At 34.4% G+C, this 18,976-nt stretch overlaps 1 protein-coding gene across 2 annotated transcripts; it reads right to left on the reverse strand.

The window, feature by feature from the left end:
• Nucleotides 1–1,126: 1,126 nt before the first annotated feature.
• Nucleotides 1,127–18,817, reverse strand: LOC128986495 (prion-like-(Q/N-rich) domain-bearing protein 25). Of its 2 annotated transcripts, XM_054406933.1 has the most exons (8): nucleotides 18,558–18,814; nucleotides 16,553–16,678; nucleotides 14,841–14,999; nucleotides 13,193–13,333; nucleotides 7,209–7,328; nucleotides 5,117–5,257; nucleotides 3,061–3,201; nucleotides 1,127–1,403 (listed from the first exon to the last, which is right to left on the reverse strand). In XM_054406933.1, the coding sequence occupies exons 1-8, from the start codon at nucleotides 18,649–18,651 to the stop codon at nucleotides 1,309–1,311; spliced, it is 1,017 nt and encodes a 338-aa protein (XP_054262908.1). In that variant the 5' UTR covers nucleotides 18,652–18,814; the 3' UTR covers nucleotides 1,127–1,308. The 2 variants fall into 2 exon arrangements, with proteins under 2 accessions (XP_054262908.1, XP_054262990.1); XM_054407015.1 differs by lacking the exon at nucleotides 16,553–16,678 and having other exon boundaries at nucleotides 18,558–18,817.
• Nucleotides 18,818–18,976: the final 159 nt, after the last annotated feature.

Consider the following 18,976-nt stretch of genomic DNA (forward strand, 5'->3'; position numbering starts at 1 on the left):
TATACTGTAGCATCAAAAATATTTTAAGTATTGTCACCATTGCACCTGTCGGCTACTCTTTGACCACTCGAAAACACTCATAGTCAACAAGCACAGTTAGCTCAGAGGCAAGGCGTGAGGCTCACAAGGCGAAGGTACCGGGTTTGAGACCCGTTCCGGCCAAATAATTTTATCTTGTTTATTTTCAAAATTAGTTTTTATGAACTATTTAATCAATTTTCTCAACTGATGATTATGCTTTTCATAATAAATCTTTATTATTTTGTGTTTTTTATGTTTCGGCCCAATGGGATGGTTGGCCCTTCCGCAAAAATTGGTTGGTTGGCCAACCGTAAGACTGAGTGCCAAAACATACCGTTGATGGCCAACGATCGACAGAAACGTTGGGCCAATGGTTTGCCAACGATTTTTGCTACTTGAGTTGAAAGTAAAGGCTGTGTATCTGGTGCCTCAATCAGTTGTTTGACAGACAAGAAAACCAAGGTATAGTCATCGTAGGTTCTCCTCCCGCTGCAGCTACAACATTTTTTAGTTAATTGCTTGCTTATGCCATATAGGTCTGCAAATCTTATAAAATAAAATAAATGATTGATTAAAAGGATATTGTCATTAATTTAACCAAAGCATCATCAAATGCAAATGTTTATGTTTACTTTTGAACTGTTTTTTCTCTTTTTTTACTTAGAAGACAATTAATCTTTTACCTAATTATAACTTTTAACTAATCTCAATCTTTTATTTGTATATTTCCAGATCAATGTGAACATTTTTATTAAAATCTTTATAATAAATTGGGGTTTTCTTTATGTATACCTTGTCCATTGACCTATAAATAAGCACTGAAATAAACGTGCCCCGGTGTTATTAGAATCAATGAATTTTGTCAGCCCAGAAAAATATTAAAATAAATAATCCCTAGAATTAGTGCTACATTATCTAGCCCAATGAGTCGTGTAGTTTTTCAAGACGGAATCACGCACACAAACTCTTAAAGGCATTCAATTAGTTTTTGCAATCAAGTTTCTGTAATGACAGTTTTTGATTGTGTTTTTAAGCATGTTGGTGGTAGCAACTGACCATTAGAAGTAGGATGTCAAACCACCCCCCCCCCCAAGCTCCCCAAAATTCAAACTTCAACAGCAGATAGACATTATACCTGGTATCATATCAACACTCTTATCACCTATTTCTAGATTTTAATGTGGCAATATGGTTGGAAATGTACATAATAGAATGATAATTCAAATATCATTCTAAAGGTAAAAAACAGTAAAAAAAGGTTTTTGTACTTTAAAAAATTAAAATGTACTAACAAATTGTACAGTCATTTGGCAGACTAAGCAGCACCACTGCAATGGTAAGATATACAAATTTCTCCAGTGTGCTGCTGTCAGCCGAGGCATCTGGAATCATATTATTAATTAATAGTAATTTTTAATGACAAACTGCTTGCTTATAAACAAACACCTCCGCCGCAGCAAACCTGCAGACTTAGCAAATAACATAGGTATTTTAAATTTGCAGTTTTTTTTTTCTCTAGTCATTAAAGAATTAAAAGTTTGAAAGGCATACAACAAAACTTGAATGTACTAAATTATTTGTTTTTGTAAGCTACACAATATATTTATACCTAAACTGCCAAATTTTATATTTTGAGGGTCAAAAGTGGGGAATCTAACTAAAACCCTTTAACCCTAGAGCTGGCAGTAGTGTAACGCTGTACTGGCATAGGGATTTTATTAATTATGTAATATCATTTTTAAACCATCATAACAATAATTAGAAATAGCAACATAACTGTGGATTATTATATATCATTTTGTTCAGAATAAAACAAAGAACAATAATATAGGTGGTTTACATGGTTACCACAAAAAATTTTTTTTTAGTTTTTCAGAATTTTAGGCATTATTATTTTTTTTATAAAATGTTTTATATTCCGTCGTGTAGCTAAGTGCAGGTTAGACTTATCATCACAAGGTAAATTGTAAAGTTGTAGTAAATTTTGTGCTGATTCCAAAAATATATAGTTTATATAGCTTACTTTGTGTATTTTGTTTGATAGCCCTATTATTATGTTGATCGTACCCCCGCGCTAGTACCAAATACCGTAATCATCCAACCCAGGTCATGTACAAAACCGTACACCTTATATAATATATAATTATAGGGTACTCTGGTTTGAATTATTTAACTTATTTATTACAACAGCAGCCCTAAAAAGCGAACAAAACTATAAAAAAAAAAAAAAAAAATTATATGTAGGCCTACCGTAACACCTGCATCCGGCGTTGCCATTTCGGCCGCGGCCGTTCGCGCCGTATATCCGGCGTTTGCCAGCGCTAGGGTTAAAACCTACTTCCCATAGTCCAATCATGCTGGTTTGCATGGTATTGCACAATATGTTTGCGAGCTCGTTTAAATAGTAAAAATAGAGTTATATGTTTGTACTAAATTTAATCGAAATCGGATCATTTTTACTTTCTAGTTATCGTCCTAAATGGACATACAAGTACATATATGAATTTGAACAGATGGTGTTTATTAACTCTCTGGGGATATCAAAACAGAAAAGAAAATTGGTCCCCGGTCAAGGTCTTTACCTTAAGAACTTTAATCCCTAGGTCCTACGGTAAGAACTTAATCCCCTTATGGGAAATTAGCAGGCAACTTACTAAAAATGAAAGTCTTAAAAATTATGTACAGTACAGTAATTTTGTTAACTGACAAAAACAAAAATCTCCTTTCACAATTTTTTAACGAGCACTGTGTCATTGCAATCCAATTCTGTTTAACATTAAATTTTGAATCACAGAAGTTGTGTTTTTCTTTTTGAGCAAAAATAACATTACATGTTATAAAGTTGGGCTACATTATTAATTTGTGATTTTTTTTGGAGGGGGGGGGGGTGAGTTTTTTGTTAACACTTTTGCAAAATCTAACTCAACTCTTTGCTAAATACTTAATCTCGTTTTGTAATAAATGAATTGACACATATTCTAGAATTTCCTGTAGATAGTGTATCAAGTACATAGTTAAAAAAGTGTGTAAATTATTTACCTTTGAGCCTGACACAGTCAGAATACTGTCGTCTGTATCCTGAGACACAGGAGCAGACACCTAGACTGCATTCTACAGAACTGTTCATGGAGGCAGTACCGGTAACACAATGGTTGGAGTGGGAACACTTCTCTCCCAACTCTGGAAATATAGGACTACATTTTTGGCGTAGATCTTTTTATTTATTCACCATTCACAAAATTTAAGTTGTTTTAGGGGAAGAAATCCATCCCCTTCATATCTGATCCTACCATTAAAACATAGCTCAACAGCCGAGATTTGTCAAAATGTTAATCGGCTGCAGCATGCATTAAAGCAGAAAAAAGTGGTAGGGAAACCTAAAACCGCCTAAATATTGTGAATGGAGTATAACCATTTAGAAATATACCCGAATAGAACATTGTTATCTGGCCACCTAAGATTGAATTTTATTTAGAAAAATTTTCCAACACCAATAGACTTGACCGTTAATACAGTAGACTCTTGATAATTCGAAATTGGTGGGCCAAGCATTTAAATTTGAGTTATCAAGAGTTTTGAATTATCAAGAGTTCGATTTATCGGGAGAAAAATAAACCATTCTAATTACAGAGAGTTCATTTTTTAATACATACAAAGGTACAGCACGTTACAATAAAACATCATACTGTACCGTATTTTAGTACACTTTTAAACAATCAACGGCTTATTTTTCAGTTACTTTAGTTGCAAAGAAGTCTGTTATTTAGCGCTATATATTTCGCCAATAGCTGAACTATCAGCTGTTGACAACTACGTTTGTGCTCAAGGAGATGTCGCGCAATCTAGAGATCGGATTGCCAACTTAGAAAAACAAGTCAGTGAACTAACTCAGACTACTGCTCTAACTAAACAAACATCAAAACGTCCAACAGTAGCCTACCAAAGAAACAGGATGTACTGTACTGTATAGTTTCCTGTTATAACAGGAAGAGATCACTTCGAATTATAGAGTGTTTTGCCGACTAAACTACGAATTACTCCGTGACTTTGATTTATAGAGTGTTTTTTCGACGAAACTTCGAATTATAGAGTGTTAACTGACGAAACTTCGAATTTCTGAGTTACTTCGAATTATAGAGTGTTTTTCCGACGAAACTTCGAATTGCTGCGTGTTACAAATTGACCTCTGCCCTCTATTTGGACTTTGAAATACCGAGTGTATCAAAATGCATGGTAAAAATTTGAAATATTGAGAGATTCTCTAGGGACTGAGCCTTCATTTTGAATTATCGAAAGTTTTGAATTATCAAGTGTTTGAATTACCAAGAGTGGACTGTAGCAAAATCTGATCCATAACCATCTCGTCCATGGATTCTTATAGTAAACAGAATAATTGTTCCTTGTTGTTTTATTTGTTATTCAACCATATAACAAGAACTAAGAAATAAAATTAACGGTGTCAGCAAACTGACACATACTTTCTCCCATTAACTTGTCAACTACCCTTATCATGGGTAAGCGGTGAGAGTAATTTAAATATTTCATGAAAATATTTTGAAATTTTGAATTTTAATTTCTACAGCTACAGCAATGCGGGTTGTACCATTTTGTTTAGAGTTAAAAGGACTATAACATTCTAAATTTTTAATAGATATTATGATTTTTGTAAAGATTCTATTTTTTTATTTTATGGGTTTTATGGGCAAATATCTCCATTAAAAAACAAAATTTCAAAAAAATCAAAAAACCCAGAGATACAATGAATTGTTAACCACAAACAAAATTTACATACAGACATAAGTAGGTAGCTCTTTGCTTCATCTTCAACACCTAGTAGCAGCAGTCCTCCCCATTCCCCAAACTCTGATTTATCATCACAAAACGCCATTGAGCTACCATGTTTATAGTTTGTTCTAGGAAATTGTCCCCTGTTCGTTCTATGTAGATTATCTAAAACTCTGTTGACAGTTTTTCTATGTTGAAATTCCAATTATCTACATAACCATGAGTCACATATTGTTACATAACAATCACATCTCATCAGGAGTGTAAAGTAATAAACCTATTGAATAGTGTAGTTAGTACCTATACTAACTTGCAGATATCCAACATGTTTGGTTCACTTCATGGGAGGAAGGCTGACATGTACATTGGTTCTGCTGAGGGTGACAGAAGGTGTTGGGCAGATTGAGCAGACACTGGGAGTCATCAAGACAAGGCTCCCTCAGTTTGGCAGCTGGACATTCAACACATTGAACATACACTGTGCTAGGTGTTAGCTGATAATCTGGGTTAATATGCTTGCTTGTTATATTGAATTTTCAAATTTATATTTGGTATTGTATAACATGATCTTTTAAATGGTTTGACTTTGAAACACCATTGGTGAATTGTTTGTCACCAGACCTAAATTGAAACATTCACCATAGTATTGTACAAATACTAAGTTAATAAACTTGATACAGATACAGAAAAATGTTTTACTCCATCCATTTTGAAATAAGAAACGATTAATAGGCCAGGCAATGAAGACATTGTAGCGGAAAAAATTCATGTATACGCCAAATTTGGTACAGTTGTAGGGGAAGGGTCCCTAAACAACATACTAAAAGTGACCGGCAGGAGTGGACTGAGTGGAGCTAAGGAGGCTCTAAAGGTCCTTTTTTAGGTTTTTCGCAAACAACTTAAACTATAAACTTTTTGTACACAATACTAAATTAGCAAATTAAAGAAGATTAAATTTCGTGCAAGAAAAGTTTATTATGAAACTATTTCAGTTCAACCATCAACATGATAATATAATAAATATCTCATTCAAATACTTCTTCCATAAGAAATACATACAAACTTATATGAAAAATAAATGCTAAACGTGACAAAACCTATCCACCTAAGGTTTAATATATAACTGATATTCTTGAAATCTTGACAAAATTTCCAGAAATTTTACACTTTAATCATAAAAATTGGTCCAAAATTAAGGTGTTGGCGAGCTCACAAAAATCACTTATATATTAATTTGAAACTGTTTTTCTTTGTCACAGCTAATTTGAGAGAGCGGCTGGGCGTAGAAACTTGGTAGGGGGTAAAAATTGTTCCAAAATTAAGGTGTTGGAGAGCTCAGAAAACCCATATTACTGTATTTGTAATATTATTATCTTTTATCTAAGAAAATATTACAAATGAAATAATATGGTTTTTGTGAGCTCGTCAACGCCTTAAATTTGGACCAATTTTTATGATTGAAGTGTCAAATTGCTGGAAATTTAGTCAAGATTTCAAGAATATTAGTTATATTAACTTTAGGTGGGTAGGTTTTGCCACGTTTATAATTTATTTTTCATACAAATTTGCATGTATTTCTTATGGAAGAAGTATTTGAATAAGGTATTTATTATATCTTGTAGATGGTTGAACCCAAATAGTTAACTGAGACGGGTGGCGTTGTCCTGTAATATAGTTACCGGTACTAGGAGGTTACGAATTGTGGATATCTATAGGCATGCACTGTGGATGCGATACTCCCTGGTGTGGATTAACGTTGTGAGTACTACGACTATCCACAATACTATCCTGAAAATTAGACCAATTTGTATATACCAAAGCAAAAATGTGGTTCGGATTCCACTATAAACTGTAGGTCCCTTAGTTGCCATTAGCTGTATGGGCAATTAATTAATGACTGTGTCTAAGGAATAAGTCAGCCTTAGTCACTAACAAGACTACAGGATCACCAATCATCCTACATTCATCTCCGTTCATACTTGGCTTAAAATACCTACTTTGTATAATCGCCATTTCATTGAAAAGTATTAAAAGTAAAGTAAAGTTTACCTTCCTTGCAGGAAATTTAATCTTCTCTAATTTTCTAATTTAGTATTGTATACAAAAAGTTGATAGTTTTCGAGTTATTTGCGAAAAACCTAAAAAAGAAGGGACCTTTAGAGCCCCCTAGCCCCCTTAGCTCAACTCCTACCGGTCAGTACTTTTAGTATGTTGTTTAAGGACTCTTCCCCTACAACTGTACCAAATTTGACTTATACATACAATTTTTCCCTTATTTGGTTTATTTTCTTCTTAGTTGCCTGGACTATAAAGTCTAGCATTAATTCTTCAATCGCATGTTCATGTATTACACATGTTTTTTATTTACAGAAAACATGCTTTAAAAGGTAATGTCAATTCACCTGGAAGACAGGTTGATTTGTTCCTTCTCTCTGCATATCCACTGATACAACGGCACACCACAGAGCAGTAAGAATTTCCAGCAACACAATCTTCATCTTTTGTGCATTTTTCACCTAAACCTAACATTAACAAAGCACTTAAATAAATTGTAATTAAATAATTGTGATCTTGTTTATCTGAAAATCCGATTTTGAATAAAGAAGCAGTTAATAAAAACACTTTGGTAAACATCGCAACATAACATCTAAAAGTGTTGTATATAGGCAGACTTGGATGTATATGATGTTAAACAGTAATTAGGTAATACTACTATTTTTTTCCTTAATTTATTTTAGGCATGTATAAAATATACTACAAATACACCGAAATCTAATTTATAATATTTTAATTTCATGATTAACTTATATGTTATTTTCAGTTGTGTTTTCTTTTCTATGTAGTACTAAGTTAAAGTAGTTACATTTTTACTAAAATATTTATAGATCTCAGGTCAGTTAACTTTGGTCTTTGAATTTAAATTTAGATTCACTATTTTAACCCTTTGAGTGCCAACGTCCGGGGAACCGGACGTTTTTAAAACGAGCCAAAAGTGCCGACGTCCGGCCGACCGGACGTTGTTAGAACGAGCCAAAAGTGCCAATGTCCGGCTGACCGGACGTTTCGTAATTTATTTATTTATTTATTTACTACATGTCATTACATCATTTTTTGACAGGACATAAAGTCATATACAAGATATACTAAAACTAAGAAATAACAAAAATGTCTTACTAAATTATTAATCTAACTTAACGTCCCTATTTAAATAACATTCTATAGAAAAAAAAATTTTTGTTTTTAACCAGGTCTTCAGGGTGGATCTGAACTGTGTTTTACTATCAATATTTTTTATGCGGAGTGGTAACTTATTGTAAACTTGTGGGCCTATATATTGGGGAGATAAATGAAATTTCTCTAATCTATGGGTTTCAGGCTTAATATAACTCTTAAATCTAGTGTGGTGGGAATGAATGGGTTGGTTCATGAATGAGGAGAGATTGTCTTTAACCCAATTTGAAATTTCTAAAATATAGTGATCATAAAATGTTAAAACCGAAAATGTTTGAAAAAGACTTTTACAAGGAGTTCTACGAGGAACTCGCCCAATAATTCTAATTGCTTTTTGTTGAAGTTTGAATATTTTGTTGGAGTGGCATGAGTTTCCCCAAACCAGAATACCATATGTCATTATTGAAGAAAAATAAGCATGATAAACTATAAGCTGAGTCTTCAAGTCAACAGCTTGTCTGATTGCACGAAGAGAGAAAATACAGCGGTTTAATCGTTTAATCAAATTAACAACTTGTGATTTCCAGTTAAGATTTTCATTGACAGTTATACGTAAAAAATTCACATTTTGCTGCAGTGGCATTTTAGATTTTGATGTTGTAATTTTACCTGTTTTATATTGATTATTATTAGAACTAAACTCTATAAGCTGAGTTTTATCATCATTCATAACCAACCCATTCACCTGGAACCAGTCTCTGAGCGCTTGCACCTCCCTGTCGAGTGTGTGTCGCAGGGAGTCGATACTGGGTGCCGTACATAGCACCATTGTATCGTCTGCATACTGAAAGAGTTCCATATTGGAGACTTGAGGTAGGTCATTTACATAGATTATGAACATACTAGGGCCCAGTATCGACCCCTGAGGCACACCACATGGTACTTTCCCCCAAGTTGAATAATCAGTTTCATTATTTTTGGTTAATTTAGTTCTCTGAAACCGATTAGAAAGATAAGAAGAAAATAAATTAATTTCTTTGCCTTTAATACCAATTTTTTTTAATTTACCAATGAGGATGTCGTGATCAACGCAATCAAACGCCCGGGACAGGTCACAGAGAACACCAGCTGCTCTCTGAGATCCATCCAGAGCCCGTGTGATGCAGTTAACCATTCTTGCCATTGATGTTTGACAACTGTTACGAAATGATCGAACAGTTGTCATAACAACCGAATGGATACTCGGATTCTTTTAACCCATATATTAACATTGAGTCGAAAGTTACTAGATGCAATACAGCGATTTTCGTTGGTCGAAATATCGAAAATTCGATTTTTACAAAATTTTAACCTATAAATCGCCAGATCGCGCTCGGCATTTTTAGCGCGACCTTCGGGAAAAATCATCGGCATTTTTTGAGCGTTACTTTTATTTCTCGCCAGGCACTCTAAGGGTTAATGATTCATCTAATCAAGGTCGTTGTTTATGTTATGTTTATGTTTTCACATTTTTAATAGCATGCTTCTAGCAACATCAATATGTTTCACTATACATTAACTTTTTTATTATTTGCAAGGGTTGACTTACCGTTTTACTAGCTTTACCACTACTATTGAGAGAAACTACTAGTCAACTTACCTCAAACCGTTGCATGGAAATTTTATTTGTTTATTTTTAAAGCAAATAATCTAATTATCATGTGTTAAACAATTGCATGGAGACAAAGCAGTGAAATGTTAAATTAAATTATTTGTTACATCGGTCCAATCTTTATAATAGCATGTTTCTTTGCATGTAAAATTAGTTGAATTATTATCCATTATTTAATTGAGATGCAAGGGCTGCTAGAAGGTCCATTAGTTATTTAATTTATTACACCAAAATACTATTATTTTAATTTAATCTATTCCATAAGAATTTTATTGATTTATTTCCAAAAGACATTTATGTATTTAAATGTATTGAGGTAAAGCAAGGAATTATAGTAAACATTTCGTGTATTAACTCTTATTATATCTCATTCTAGTAATTTTAAATAGTTTGATTGTATGGTTTGAATAAGAATTGCATCATTTAATTTAATTTCATTTATGTAAATATTTAATTTATAAGTTATTAGGATAGGCACGGGCAGGAGGGCCTATGCGGGACGATGATTGGCAACACAGATGAAAATACACCTTTTGAATACGATTCTTGCTTGGAGCTGGATAATGTTTTTGAAAGCGAAAGATTTTTCAATGAAACCCCAATAAATAGTAGTCTTAAAATATTTCACACAAACATAAGAAGTTTCTCAAAAATTTTGACGATTTATCAGTGTATTTACAGTCTTTGAATGCTAATCTAGATATCATCGTCTTATCAGAGTGTTGGTTGAGCGGGGGGGAGGTGGGTCACATGGACGGGTTTGACTGTACAATGACAGATACACAAAACAACAAAAATGACGGAGTCATTGTTTTCATCAACAAACGTCTGTCTGCTACCGTAACTCAAGTTAACATCAACAGAGTTTTTGGTATTTCTTTGGAATTCAGTCTTTTGAATAAAATATTCAATCTGTTAGCTGTTTACAGGACGTTTGATAGTGAAATTGATCATTTTATAAATGGTTTGGAATGCTATTATAATCACATAAGTAAAGATACTAACTGTATCTTTTTGGGTGATATAAACATCGACTTACACAAAACTGATGCAATAACGGATCTTTACTTAAACACTTTACTAGGTGCTGGACTAATCCAGTGCATCGACAAGCCGACCAGAGTGACACACAACACATCTTCTTGTATTGACCACATTTTTGTCCGTTTCCATGATATGAGACGAGTCAAATCTGCTGTCATACAATCTCACATCACTGACCATTACAGCACTGCTCTTACAATCACTAACCCCATTCAGACGCCTACAGGAACTGGAACTGACACTCAGTCACAGAACCAATTTCACACCTACATTGATCACGCTTCACTAACTGAACATATTACAAAAACTGACTGGAGTCCAATCATGAGTAATCACGAGGTTAATCAGTGCACAGCATGTTTTTGTTCGACATTGAGTAACTGAAGCCTCAACAAAAACAATTAAACATCACTCAACAAGATTTAAAAAAATAAAGCCTTGGATTACCGTAGATCTCATTAAATTAATTCGAAAACGAGACAAGTTAAGTAAAAAGATCAAAAACCCAACCTTTTAATATATTACTTCTAGATAGATTCAGGGCCCTGCGCCTATCTTTAAATCAAAACACCAAACTCGCAAAGAAAAATTATTATAGGGGTAAAATTTCAGAATCTAACAGGGATCCAAAATTATTTTGGGGCATAGTTAGTGAAATATCGGGCAGGAATTGCTCTAAGGACCATTTTCCATTTGAAAAATTTTTACCTGGTTCTTCGAATAATGCGAACATGAAGACTAAAATAGCTAACGATTTTAATAAGTTCTTTACATCAGTAGGTTCTAAATTGGCCAATTCAATCAATTCAGCTGGGGCTCCAGTCGTAAACGACGCTTACTTCTCACTCGATACGAATTTCACATTCAACACCGTCACACACGCTGACATAGAACGTTACGTCCAGGGTCTGCGCGGAGGGTCTGCACCTGGCCATGATGGTATCTTGGCCTTTGTTCTTAAAGAAAACATCCACTCTCTATGTGCTCCTCTTCTGCACATTGTCAATCTTAGCCTGACATCTGGTATATTCCCAAACGAGCTGAAATTGGCCAAGATCATTCCATTGCACAAATCCAATGATTTCACAGACATGAATAACTATCGTCCGATTTCTTCGTTAAGTGTAATCGCTAAGCTATTAGAGAAAATTTCTAAAGACCAACTTGTTTTTTACCTCCACCAATGCAATATTTTAAGTGAAAATCAGTATGGTTTCAGGAGTGACAAAAACATATCTGATGCTTTATTCGATATTAATAAATGCATTAACGAGGCAATTTATGGCAACAAACGAAGTATGTTAATATTTTTAGACTTGAAAAAAGCTTTTGACTCAGTGGACAGAAGTCGATTGTTGCGTAAACTTGAGCTTGTAGGGGTGCGCGGCACCTCGCTCGCTTGGTTCAGCAGCTACCTCTCTGATAGGCTACAAACTGTCACACTTGGTGAAGTGTCAAGCGATGTTTTGCCAGTGGAGTATGGTGTGGTCCAGGGTTCGACCCTTGGTCCTGTTTTATTCCTCCTTTATATTAATAATATTTCTAAAATTCAAACAGAAGGAAAATTAACATTATTTGCTGATGATACTCTAATATTTGTAACCGGAGCATCCTGGGAGGAGGTTAAAAACAAGGCTGAATCAGACCTCTGTTTGCTAAAAAAATGGCTTGACCAAAATGTATTGTCTCTTAATATATCTAAAACCAAATTCATGCCAATTTCATTACGCAAGTATTACCGAATACAAACTTGAAAACCTATCTATTCATGTCTGTGGAAATCATTCCAATAACTCTTGTTTTTGTAGCAAAATTGAAAAAGTTGATTCGTACAAATATCTTGGTATTGTTTTTGATTCAAAGATGAAATGGCCGGAACATGTTGAATATCTAAAAAATAAATTACGTAAATATATTTATGCATTTAGGCAACTTAGTGATATACTCGAAGAGAAAAAAATTAAAATAGCATACTATGCATATGTTCAATCATTGGCATAATGATTTGTTGATCATTGGCAGCTTGCCCCGGTTGCCCCCCCCCCCTTCGGACGGCCCTGACCTCTTCTTTCAAACTATAGGATAAAAAAACAATTTTTGATACTACATATACAGTTGTGTTATATTATTATACAGGGTTAGGCAAAAGTCTGGAACCCCCCGGTTAACATGATAGGTTCTTACATTTGAAAATTTGGGGCTGCCCCCAAAATACCCCATTTTGGGGGCTGGGGCAAAGTTGTAACTTTGATAAAAAAATACAATTTCTTATGTTGTAAATATGTGCCGAGTTTGGTTTTCCTACTGCAACGCGTTAAAAAGTTAACTGGGGGGGGGGGGGGGTTCCAGACTTTTGCTTAACCCTGTAGTTATTATAGTTATGCTCTCTAAAAATTATTCAATTAATAATTGTTTATTAAAGAAATTAAATAATTATTGCTTGTACAGCTATATATTATGTAAGTATGAACTATATTAACAAAGTTCTGTATGTAATTGAAATAATAACGGCCTACATACCAATATCTGGCAGACAATCCAAATGATCCTCGGTGGGATGGTAGTTGGCAACACAAGTACACTTGCTGTGGAAACAATACGGCGATGGCACAACAGATACTGATACACAGTCATCATCTACTTGACAATCACCTCCAAGAGCTGAAATCATTCATATAATTAGGTTAATATGTAATGTATTGTATTGTGAGAGGGGTGGACTTGTGGTCCTAGCACGTCAACCAAAGCTTATGCATCCCACTTGCCACTAACTGGATTAGCCTATGCCCGTGTCCTTGTCTAGGTGCAGAAGATTTTGCCCAATGTTAGCGTCTGGTTCACCTGACTGCTTTAGACCAAGGGCCCTTCCCCTAGCCCCAAGTCTGTCGCAATCCAGAATAATGTGTTTTGCAGTCTCATCAGACTGGTTGCAAAGTCGACACTCCTGATAGTCATTGATAATTCCTAGAGTGTGGAGATGTTTCCTGAAATGGCCGTGTCCAGTGATAAGAGCAATTACCTGCTTGACCTGCCCTCTCCCTAGCTTTAGCAGCCAGCGAGTGAAGAGGGTTCTTATTGGTTCTGAGAGCAGTTTTTAGCTTATTGATTGTCCAGGATTGCTACGCCAACAATCTAGGTGTTGTTCTCTGGACCATTTATTGATTACATGTTTAGCAGTAGCTTTCCTGATGCCACAAAATAGCTCCGGTCCAAAGAATGGCATGCTTGCACCTTTTATTTCCAGCTTATCTGCACTCTTGTTGCCACCAATGCCTACATGGCCTGGAACCCAGCCGAGAGTAAGAGAGTTCCGAGTGGAAAGTTTGCAGAGGGTGTTTAAACACTCCCAGACCAGTTTTGAGGTGACTTCATTTGAGTCAAGAGCTTTAAGAGCAGCCTGACTATGTAATGTAACAACAAGCTGTTAAACAATATGTCATCAGATACTTGACAATCACTTCCGAGAGATGAAAATATTTTTTTAATATGTAATAATTAGTTAATATATTTAAGCAGAAAATATTAATTAGATTAGAGTACTAAGTAGTTATTTGTTTATTTAAGGGACATACTCAAAACTACAATTGTTCTTCTACTCTGATTTTATACTACTTCCAGATAACGAGAACTTACCTATGAGTCTGCTTTAACATATTTTCCATGAAAGTTATATTTCCATTCCTTTCTGGGCATAATTTCTAGGTTGGGTCTTAAAATAATTCCTAATCACTGACCAGAACATAAAAACTTGAACATTGTTAATTTTTTTAAAGGAAGGGCGGTTTCTTTTAACCTTGCATATACCCGTCCACATGCTATGGGCCTGTGCCTGGAACTAATGCAGCAAAGCAAGGGGAGAGCCGAAACAGTAGGCCTACAAGGGTGAACTGTACTGAAGACTTAAGTGTCAGTGACCAGGATCCGAACCCTTGGACATCGCTGCCTTGGGTACGAAGTCCGTGACGCTACCGACTGAGCCACCGACTCACCTAAATTGTTAATGTTAACTTATTTATTGTATAAAATATATATATATCATACTCTCTAAGTTTAGGAAGCTGTCTGGTTTACTTATTATTCTAGGATTGATTCTTGGAATTCTGATAAAAGTAGCAGTAATAAAACACCTTTTAGTATATCTAAATAGAAGATTATCTAATCTACTTACGCACTGACTTATAGCAAAGTCCATCTTCATAATGTGTGTTTCTCATGCAATTACACACACCAAACTCTGAAGAGAGGTTTTTGAAGCAGAATGCATGGTTTCCAAAAGTAGGAGTGCACTGTTCATCAATTTTACAGGAGCCATTAATCTTTTTTGCAACTAAAACCATTCAAGAATAAGTACCTACATAATAAATATTTTATTGCTTTTTCAGTCACCTAAGGATTATTCAAGTTAAAATAAAAACATTATTTAGCCTACTTGTAATGATTGTTCATACAGTATACATAAAGAACATCTACCATTAACATAGCTGAGTCCAGAGAGCTGACCCATGGAAACAGAGGTTTGCTAATACTGTGCTATGAAAGGTGAAAATCCTCAAATATTAGCCATAAAAAGGAGGAGTTGATATACTGTGTGATACCATAGATAAAACATACTCGCCTGTGTTGCTTAGTCTATGGTGATACCTAGTGTTGTGTTTGTCGTTAACACTTTACAACTTATATCGGACTCGGAAAAGTGGATGGAATAAATACAATGGTTATATTATTGATGACACGGTCACATACAGGTTGTTAGGGTTAGATTTCTGGAGGTAGACTGTGTGTTGAAGACGGTGGTATGATCTAGGTGGGGAGGGGATCAGGAGATGTTTGTGCCAATGCCGTTTATTGAAAATCGTATTGATAATATTGTTATATGGTGGCGTGATGTACAAGAAAATCAGACTTAAAAATTACAACTGATTTGATATTATTATTATATTATATTATTATTGTTATTATTATATTTATTATTATATTATATTATTATTGTTATTATTATATTATATTATTATTATTATAAGAGCACCTATACAGTATTTCCTACATGATGGATAAGCGTCTGTTATTATATCAAACTGTAATAGTTATCATCATCCTGAAATTGACGAAGCAGTGTGTACTGCTCTGTGAAAGTTTCATTCCACATATCCTAGTGACAGAAATCAGCTATCCAAAAGTCGTTTTTACCCTGTGAAGACCAATGAATAGTCTCACGAGCTGAGAAAATTCAATAAAAAGTAAACTTTAATTAGCTTTTTAGAAATATATGTTTAATAATAAAATCTACTTAGAAGGTGGAATTGTCTTTGCATTTTTAGATTAACCTTAAGTTATTGAACAGTCTAAATTGTACATGTATCAACTCATTACTTTGATTTAACTTGCCTCCCAATAAGAATAGACCTCAACCCATTCCTCAGGCCTAGTGCAGCTCCATTCTACCATTACATGAAACCTAGCCAAATCAAGTGTAATAAATTAAAATCCCACTTGTTTTAAGGTACACGTAATCATTTTATATTAGTTTTTCCCATTCAATAAATAAGTTAAGTCAATTATCAATTATCAATTATCAATCATTGAGATGGGGACGCCACCTAGGTGCGTATTTTAACCCAAATATGAGTGAAGGACGAGTGTAGAATGGTGTGTGAGATGACCTGTGTAGCTTTGTTACTGACTAAGATCAGCGGTTTCATTAGTCAGGGTCATTTATTTAAAGCCCAATGATCAGGAACAGCTGGGTCCAGTTTCAGACCATCAAAAAGCTACTGGACTTTTTTCAGGATCAAACCGGCGACCTTTTGATTACTAGGCGAGCACTATAACCACTCAGCTAAGATTTATAATCAATTTTCCAAAACTAGCAGACTTTCTTACTTGGCAAACATGTGTGTGTAGTCATGTCTTGCACAAATGACTTGGGGTCGCATCTACAGTGGCCATCGCAGTAGGCATTAGGCGCACAATCCTCGTTTGTTTTGCAAGCCAAATCACCTAAACTGGCTGTTAAGAATGAGTCAAACAAACAATTTTTATAGTTATGTCAATGAAATAAAATGAAAAAATGCTGTAAGCCCTGTACCAATTTTGTACCAACAACAAATAGGTAAAGGCAAAATTCTGGGTGAACAAAATTTTAACTTTGCCTTCTATATTTATCTACAGAGCAATAATGTCTGCAGTAAATCATCTGAAGGATATTCGGTTGGTCAATGTCATAGATACCCCACTAGGCATGGAGGAGATCTTCGTACTCCTTGTCATCGTCTGACCCTCTCTGAGAGGAATGCAAATTTTTCGGGCCCCTTTTTCTTTAATAGGCTTCCTGAAGAAGTAAAGCAGTGCAGTTCAAGATTGGGTTCTAAAGGTTTTGGGAAACAGCTGAAAACTTATTTGGTGGAAGGCGAGTTTTATAGTATCGAAGAATTCCTGTCTGCCTGATCTCATTCAACATGGCATTATTTTTTATTTGTTTTAAATGTTTAGACTAAAATATAATATTTAACTAATCATTTTTTGTTTTGTTTTAAATGCTACTAGACTACTCCATATAATGTATTTGACGATTGAGATGTGCATTGTATAATTTGTACCCAATTCATGAATAAAATATGTCTATGTCTATAGATTATTTTAAAATGTTACATTACTTACATTGGTTCAATTTAGGATTATTAACATAAGTAGAGTTCCAAAGCTGTGATTGGGAAACTCTTTGGAGTGTATAAGATTAACGTAAATATTTGCTCGGTAATTCGATATACAAAAATATTATAAAGTATTCGGTTCGATTCCATTTAAACCCGAAAATCACTATTTGCACACCCCTAATTTTAACAATGTATTTATCTGATTGTATTTATCTAGGTAGTGTTGAAAATTTTGGGTTGAGCATTTTAAATAATTTCGACATCATAAGATGTGGGATTGCCCCTGAACTGGTTATAATAACTAATATAATGGTTTTAAATACCTTCAGTCACCAGTTCAAATTAGTCGGCTATTGCGACCTAGGTTTCGGCACGAAGTTGTACCATCATCAGGCGGGCCAGTTTTGAGTCTTCAGTCCAATGGACGTCGTTGAGTTAAAACAAATAAACAGTTCACGACATACAGCACAAACACGCACACGAACACATAAAACGAATAATACCGTATTATTCGTTTTATGTGTTCGTGTGCGTGTTTGTGCTGTATGTCGTGAACTGTTTATTTGTTTTAACTCAACGACGTCCATTGGACTGAAGACTCAAAACTGGCCCGCCTGATGATGGTACAACTTCGTGCCGAAACCTAGGTCGCAATAGCCGACTAATTTGAACTGGTGACTGAAGGTATTTAAAACCATTATATTAGTCATTTTAAATAGTTAAAGCTAATTGTTATTTCATCAGTTTCTTTTCAAATTGGGTTCTAACATTTCTTGACATCTAGTCTAAGGTATCCATTTGTTAAGGATCCAAATCCAAATTACATATAGAAATAACCTGAATGATCTATCGTTGTGGCTAGGGTTGTCTTCTGTAACAACTGTACATCAAAGATATTTTTGGTTTTGATACTCCCCACCAAAAGCACTCTCTGGTCCAAATAATAGAATAGATCAGTAATACACGTCTTAGATAAGCAAGGAAAAAGTAACCGGGTTAGTAACTTTTGAACTTATTGTGGCAGAATTGTATAGTCTAAACCTAATTATAAAATTCAACTGCCTTCTATAGCATCAAAGTCTTTGAAAACAAAGTGTTTTAATAGCATTTCTAAATCAAAACCTTCTAACATTATGATTTTCCATCTCAATTAGCATATTTTTTTCTGTATTACTCTACATCAAAACTTCCGTAAATGTAGTAAAGGTAAAAGGCCAAAGAATAACACTTACCGAGTGCTGCACAGTAAGAACACAGAAGTATGAAATTGACACTTAAAGCAAATGCTAAAAGTGATTTTGTAAACTGAAAATTGTCCACTAACATGTTGTTAACTCTCGTCCTGATCAAGTTTACTGCAGCCTGATAATGACTAAGTAATATTTTCTGAGTGATGATAAGATTATATTTACTAGTCAAGTCACACTACATATCTAATCAGTTTACTGACGAACATTCAAATAATAAATATACAAAACCAAACAACTAATCCTCATACAAATAAGTTAAAAAGATTTCTCTTGCAAGAGTGGAATGTCTCATGCTTATCTCACATTCCACTTGAGTTAAGGAAGATAAGAGTATAGATTCTGTATTTATATTTGCTATGACACCAATTGATGACTAATACACTAAATTTTATTATCCAAAA

Source organism: Macrosteles quadrilineatus, unplaced genomic scaffold (assembly GCF_028750875.1).
Source record: "Macrosteles quadrilineatus isolate MER2022 unplaced genomic scaffold, UCM_ALF_1.0 Scaffold_1__1_contigs__length_201487025, whole genome shotgun sequence".
In the NCBI taxonomy this organism is placed as follows: Eukaryota; Metazoa; Arthropoda; class Insecta; order Hemiptera; family Cicadellidae; genus Macrosteles; species Macrosteles quadrilineatus.